Source organism: Chrysoperla carnea, chromosome 1, assembly GCF_905475395.1.
Source record: "Chrysoperla carnea chromosome 1, inChrCarn1.1, whole genome shotgun sequence".
NCBI classification, from domain to species: domain Eukaryota; kingdom Metazoa; phylum Arthropoda; class Insecta; order Neuroptera; family Chrysopidae; genus Chrysoperla; species Chrysoperla carnea.
In genome coordinates, this window is record NC_058337.1 from 30,117,755 (window position 1) to 30,125,640 (window position 7,886).

At 27.1% G+C, this 7,886-nt stretch overlaps 1 protein-coding gene across 1 annotated transcript; it reads right to left on the bottom strand.

Annotated features, from left to right (window-relative positions):
• Positions 1 to 3,998: 3,998 nt before the first annotated feature.
• LOC123305423 (zinc finger protein 431-like) lies at positions 3,999 to 5,885 on the bottom strand. The gene is made up of 2 exons (XM_044887136.1): positions 5,748 to 5,885; positions 3,999 to 5,462 (listed from the first exon to the last, which is right to left on the bottom strand). Exon 2 carries the CDS (start codon positions 5,420 to 5,422, stop codon positions 4,037 to 4,039), a length of 1,386 nt encoding a protein of 461 aa, XP_044743071.1. The 5' UTR covers positions 5,423 to 5,462; positions 5,748 to 5,885; the 3' UTR covers positions 3,999 to 4,036.
• Between the last annotated feature and the right edge of the window lie 2,001 nt (positions 5,886 to 7,886).

Consider the following 7,886-nt stretch of genomic DNA (forward strand, 5'->3'; position numbering starts at 1 on the left):
ACAATATTAAACTGTTCATAACAATTTATGGCAATAGAATTTTCCAATCTTAACAAAATCAGCTCAATCGACATCTAATTCTCAATATTCATGGTTCAGATTTGTCTAAACTATTCTTTTGGGGTATAGAGTGAAATACTGTAATTTTCAATACTTTTATCTTGAAATAATGTTTTTTTTTTCATTTTCGAATTTACCCTCTGAAGAAAACAACCTAAACCCCTAGTGAAAACAAACTAACTTCTTTTTCTATACTTATTATGAAATTTGAATAGTTTTGGTCCTTTTGGATCGGAACGCTTAAAATAAATATTAAAATTTCTGACCAATCACTTCCTTTTTATTACAGACGAAAGATATGTTTTAAGAAATGATACATTTACGCAATGATTATTTCTATATTAAAATTCGAATTTATCTAACAACTAATTTTAAAACATTGGCACATAAATAGCAAATTATATTCAGCCTAATTTCGATGGGAAATTAATATGAAACAAATGACGAAAAATGTAAAAACGATCGAGTAAAAAATTAAATTAATTTGTTCAACTTTTTACCACAGGTGTTTACTATATGCAAAGTGTTACCTCCGTTTTAAAATGGACTCGGACTTTTTAAAATTAGGATGTCGTGGAAAAGAATAAACTGTCACATTCCTTTCATAATATTTGCAAGTTAGAAATTCCTGCCCTTGGAATAAGTTTGAGTGATAAAAGAAGTTATATTCATAAAATTTGCATTAAAAAAAAAGTAAATATTTATGTATTTAACTTCCCCATTTTGAGAAAATTGGGCACATTAAAAATTACTCTCTTCATACAAAGCGTTTTTTAAAGCGAACACACTCTCTGTAAATTAAGTACCTCCATTCATAAATAGTCCAAACGATACATTGATAATATTTGATAATATATCGTTTTCGAACAGAAAAAATACATAAGAGGTGCTAAACCTACAGGGGCAGTGGAAGCTTGAAAAGAAAGCGAGTATTTGATAAACACTACTAATTTAAAAACTGGTTTGTTCGGGTAAACAACATCCTGGTGAAACTCTTGCTATTTGTTTCAAATTTCTGCAATTACTTAATATTTGCTAGCCTCTACTAAAAAAGGAATACAGTGCAAACCTATTAGATTAACTGCCATTTTGTTAATTATTAATCTCAAAGATAATAATTCTCTATACATTTCAAGCTATAACTTTACGATATTACTTTTTGATCAATCATGATGTCAACCTATTTAATATATAACATTTAAACATCAAGTTTAAATTAAAATAAAATAAAAAATTAGCATTTAATTACGTGATTTACGTTAAATTAAAAAATGTTATTAAAAAAAACTAATAATAACCAGACGGTATGTAAAAATTTTTGGCACTTTTAGAACTGAACAAATTAATTATTAACTTAAAATTAATATTAAATGATGAATAATGACATTAATTAATAATTATAATGCTGAAAAATACTGAGAATAATAAATATATGATGTGTTCGTGTAAAAAAAAGTATTAATAGAGCATTACGCCTGAGAATTGGATACGTATTTTGTTTATTCATTTTGAATATTGGTAAATTCACAATAGATTTGCATTTTTTACGATTTTTGCTGTAATGTACTCATGAATCTAGCATTTAGTAGTCATAACTCTAATAACGTTAAGTGTTTCCGTAAAACTATACATAAATTTATCGGAGTTAAGAATTTTTTTAAATTAAATATTTTGCAATATACTTTATTATTGTCTATGTGATGTCGTCAAAAACGTAAATGATGTGCCATTGTCTTCTGCGCAACAATTTCTGAAGTCATACGGTTACTGAACTATATTTGTAAAATTTTCGTAATTAATGATTCGCTACTTCATTTATTCAATAAGATGTAAATTTCCGACTCCTGCTTTAAAGCTTCGGACAAAAAAACTAACTTAATGTCATGTTCCATAAAAATTTACTTGATTTAATGTAGCTCAATTACGCTTACTGAAATATTTGCTTTTGTATGAAAAAATATTTAATTTAACTTGATCTTATTATTTTTAAACGTTGTATATATTTTATTACTTTTGTAATTTAATACAAAAATGTCCGAAATTTAATTTAACGATTGTTATTTCGCATGAGAAAATTTTTTTAAATATTCATCTAAAATGGTTTTATTTAGTGGAAGACTTCGATTCCAATTCAATTCAATAAATTTATATGCTAGATTGATGGCTAACAGCAATTATATAGTTTCAATAATGGTACATAGCGTCATTAAAAAGATGATATGTACTTTATAAATGCGTAATTACGTATATATGTGTGATTGTGTGAGATTATTTGTTATTGTGAATATGCCTTTATCGTATACATATGAGTTTAGTAAAAAATAGAGAGCTTTTTACCAGCTTTTAATAAAATATTTAACGTTACTTAATGTGAATATGGTGTGAATATATAAAAAAAAAATGTTACCAAGTTTACGTGAAACTTAAAAATGATGTTAAGATTTTTTACTCAGGAAACATTTCTTATCTTTTAGTACATTTACTAATAACTATTCGAATAAAAAAATTCGTAAAAAGAAATTTTATTATAATTAAAATTAGTTTGAAAATAATCTTTGTTTATTAAATATAGCTTGCATGCTATTGCCATCGTAATAAAATTAAAATTTGGACTCGAAAATTTTATAATAATTGATTATAAAGAGTCCACGACATTATATATTTAATATTACAAAAACAATAATTTTTAAATTAATTTTATTGCTTTGAGGCTTTGGTCACACGAGCGTTCAATTTCTCGAATGTTACAACGTCGAATGCAATGCAAATTCACGCTTCACACATGGTCATAATTGTCAAAAAGTAAAAAATCGATAATTCTTTAAAGAGTGAATTATTAGAAAGAAATGAAATATAGCTTTGAAGGTACTCTTACTAAGATTAATGGAAATCAAGTTTAAAAAATAATAAGGCTTGTTATACCATGCATATATGTAATATGCAAGGTTTAGTCCCAAGTTTGTAACGCTTAAAAATATTGATGCTACGCACAAAATTTTGCTATAGGTGTTCATAGAATTACTTAATTAGTCCATTTCCGGTTGTCCGTCCGTCCGTCCGTCTGTCTGTGGGCACGATAACTCAAAAACCAAAAAATATATCGAGCTGAAATTTTTACAGCGTACTCAGTACGTAAAAAGTGAGGTCGAGTCGTAAATGAGCATCATAGGTCAATTGGGTCTTGGGTCCGTAGGACCCATCTTGTAAACCGTTAGAGATAGAACAAAAGTTTAAATGTAAAAAATAAACAACTTTTGTTTGAAACATTTTTTCGTGAACATCACTGTTTACCCGTGAGGGCGCCAATTAGGTAGAAGTTTTATAGTATGTACTATACTTAACTATCAGTTATGTATCTATGTGTCACATGCATGTATGTGTTATATGATAAAGAAATCAACACTGATTATGCATGGTATTTCAACAATTAACTCGGTCAATTGTTTGTTTTCACTTGTTTTATCCATACGTTCTATTAAAATAATACATGCGCGGTTAATATTTCTAAAAAAGCTAACTTGTTAAATAAATTTTCTAACGTCTGATCTCAAAATATTATCATGTTTTCAGAATTTTACTCCATTCTACATGTTTCCTGTTTTGATCAAAATTTTGAAGTTACTGAACAAAATCTTAACACCACTTTTAATACTAATAAAAATGATATTAAAATTAGAATATACATATATAAAAAAAACGGTGGACTTAAAAAATCAGTCTGCAAAATAAAAATACTATCACGGATTAAATAAAATGGAACCTATCTAATATTAATATATCAAATTACGAATTATGAAAGTTAAATAAATTAAAAATATATTCACTGGATTGCTTTTATTTTTAACTTTCAAATTCATTATGTAAAAAAAAAACAGGTTCCAAATTTATGTCCAAAATTGGACAAAATTTTTCTAAACTAAAATATGTGATGAATCAATTCGAAGTTAAAAAAAAAAAAGATAAAATATTACGTAAATTATGATGTAATGGGTGTAAGATTCGGTGGGGTAGCTCCTTTCCATAAATCAGCATGCTCACGTAAATGATTTTTCATTAATTTCAGTGTTGAAAAGCTCCGAGTACATATTGAACATTGATAAACATTTGCTGTACCAAGATGTCGTTTTTTATGTGTTTGTAAATTACTACGTTGATTGAAAAGTTTGTGACAAATATCACAACGATATGGTAGTTCACCAGTATGAACACGATTGTGTATTTCAAGTTGGCTGAAACAACTGAAAGCTTTACCACATACCTTGCAAATAAATGGTCGTTCGGCTGTGTGAGTACGACGATGTTTTGTTAAGCCGGTCTCGTTTATAAACGTTTTTTTACATATTTCACAAGAATAATTCTCCATAACGAACATGGGTTCTTCATTTTTAATCGTTGGTTCCACTTTTAAATTGATTGGATACTTTATATCGATTGGTTCCTCTTTTATAGCAATTTTTGTTTGTATTGCAACCGGTGTTGGTTTGATTTCTAGCGATGGTGGTAGATTTTCAACTAATTTTGTTGGAATTATTTCATGTGTTTTTTTATGTACTTCTAAATGTAAAGCAAATTTAAATTCTTTATTGCAAACATCACATTTTAATATTGGAGTCGGAAAATGACTTCGTTCATGTATTCGTAATTCGGAATTTTTCAAGAAAGATTTATTACATCTGTTGCATTCGAATTTTTTCTCGTTATGTAAACGTTTATGTCGGCCTAATATTGATTTATCTTTAAATTTTTTATCACATAAATCGCATTCAAAGGGTCTTTCATCGGTGTGTACACGCTTGTGAGCATTCAAGTGACTTGATCGACTAAATGTCTTTTGGCAAAATGTACATTGATAAGGCCTTTCACCGGTGTGTGTACGAAAATGTTTCTTTAAATCGCTATTAAAACGAAATGCTTTGGTACATAATTCACATTTATAGGGTCGATCAGGGGCTATGGTCGGAGTTATTGTGGTCGTTGGTGGTAAAGGTAATTTTGGCGTTTGTATCATTACTAAGGGTTCTATGGGTAGTGTGGGTCCTAAAGATATTTCGGGTGCTTCACCATCGACTGCATGCTCTGTTGTACACAATTCTGCGAGACTTGCATCCATTTCAAAAGGTTCCTCATCAGAGAATTCATCTGATCGTAACGAAACATTCGTTGAATCATCATCTTGATCCAAAGAATCAAGATCATCCGGGTCCGATTTATCATCATAATCGTCCAATATAATGTCTGGTTGGACTACGATTATGTCTTTGTCAGATACCGAATCTTCGCTATCTTCTTTGCTGCCATACTCTTCTTCGACGTAGCCTCGTGAGTATCTCGTAATAGATACATTTGGTAAATCCAATTCCATTGTAAATCCACACTGATAAAGTTTTGTTCACGAAAATTTTCTAAAATACAAATTAAACATGATATTTACAATATAACTAAACTAAATTTCTTGAATTTTAAGTTAACTTTCTTTTAAGATTTTATCAAAATAAACAAACACAAATTTGAAATTACGTGAATTTAAAATTAAAAAATTTAACAGCAAAATAAGAAATACTATAAAATAAACTATTAATAAAAAATTCAACTTTAAAGAAATTCATATCTTTAAAAAAAATGGTCACCCTAAAGTACTTCAATAATTAAAACAAGCGTTTATATACATAGAAAACAATGGGACTTACATTGACGGGAGCGCTAGAAATTTTATCAGGTACGAATACTGGCATTTAATTTCGAAACTTCACATTTAATTGAAACAAACTCGACAAATTTTATACCAAATGATGTTTATATAAAAATATTTTTTATTAAAAACATTTAATTAGTGTTTTTTAATTAAGAAACCCCACTTCCACCCTTATACAACGCCAAAATTGAAATAGCATGAACAGGCGCTAATCGAAGCGTCATTACTAAATTTTTTGTCTTTGTCTTTAAATAAAATGGAGTTTTTTAGGACTCATTATGATGAAAATTTTTTTACAATAATTTTTTATTCAAGTTTATGAATCATTTAATATATAGCAATTATTAATTAACAAAAATTAATTTATTATTAAAAAAAATTACTTTTTAGTTTCAAAATTGTCATTTAAAAAAGTTAATGTAAATTAATTAAATTAATTAACTTATATAATAAATTTAACTTATATGTAAAATAAACTTTAATAATAGTTTTAAATATTTATATACAAGGAATGTTTATCAAAAGCTTAATTTGATTTTTAGGTCCATATAATTTATTCGGTTCCGTTAGAAAACTTTGAACTTTAGTTGCATTTTATTTAAAAATTATTTTTAACGGGTTTTCATGTCCTAAGTTAAATATGCATATGTCTCATGATTTTGCCATATGCCGTAGACTTTGGAATGTGGGGGAATCACTTTCACTAACGAGTCATATGGGATCTAAGGGCTGATCTACACTATGAATTCAGTTTTTGATGAATTTTAGTCCAATAATAAGAAGCCTTACATGTATATCCTGTTGTCTTAATCTTTAATCATATACTTAGCTTAATTATCTTGCAAAGATGACTGGTCACTCGAATGTATTGTCGATATAATTTGCTCCTTGGTCCTACTTCAGTCCAGTAAAAGTTTGCTTTACATTTACACTTTTATTTATCTAATTATCGATTAATTATAACTATCTATCGATTGAACAGTAAACATATCTTTAATTCAAGGCTCTTTAACTTTTTACGAAAGGGTTGATTGGGGTGATAGTCCATCGATACAGATAATTGTTGAATTGTAAACTGAAAAGTCAAAGATCATAAAGTAAAGATTGGACCACTAGTGTGGATTGGCCTTAAAATAGTCGTCCATCTTTAACGAACACATAAAAAAAATCAATTTTTAAAACGTAATTAATTGGTTTAATAAAATTCTCATTTTCAACTTAAGTTATGAAGCTAAAAAATATTAGAGCGGGAAGAAATAAAAACAATTTTTCTTCATATATTTTCTAATTTCAAAATTACAATCGGTCGAAATGAATGGAAATTTGTAAAAATACTGTATAGCGAAAAAATATTATCATGAAATAATTATCAATAATATAAAAAATATATCCAATTTTTTTTTTTTTTTTTTTTTTTGTTATGATTAAATTTTCTTTTTCGACAGGATTTTTTTTTTAAATTCAAATTGTTGGGTCGATGTTAAATTACTTAGAAATATATAAAATAATTCAATACTGAATAATTTTTGATAAAATTGCTATAAACTAAATAATCTTATTAAAAAAATTCGTTTAACTTATCAATTTTCTATAAGAAAAATAAATGGAAATTGAAAAAAAATATGTTAGTGGAGGATATTCTGGCCATGTAAATTATGAAAGCACTTCGAATGAAGACTTTGATGATGAAGCTTATTATGATGCATCATCATTTTGTAAAGTTGAAGTTGAAAATGATGAAAATGAATTTATTTATTATACAAAACAATCCGTATGTTTAATTATCCTTCAGTATAAATATAAATTTACTTCTTTTAAGAAAAATTCATGATTGAAAATTTACTTTTTACATTAGTACCTAATTCGCTTTATTTGGGTTTGGCATAATTTAATTCTTAGTGGTGAAACCATATCTAAGTACATACCTCATTATTTGTGATTAGATATTTTCTGATATGACAGGTTTGAGTTCACTAACAATATTTTAAAATTTCAACCCAAAACCTAAATTTATTCGCAAATCAAAAATAACAATATTAGGGTAGGATTTTTGTTCTAAACCACATTTAAGTATGTATCATAAGTCCTAGAAATAGTTATGTTCTTCACTTCCTCGATTAAAAATTTTTTCAAG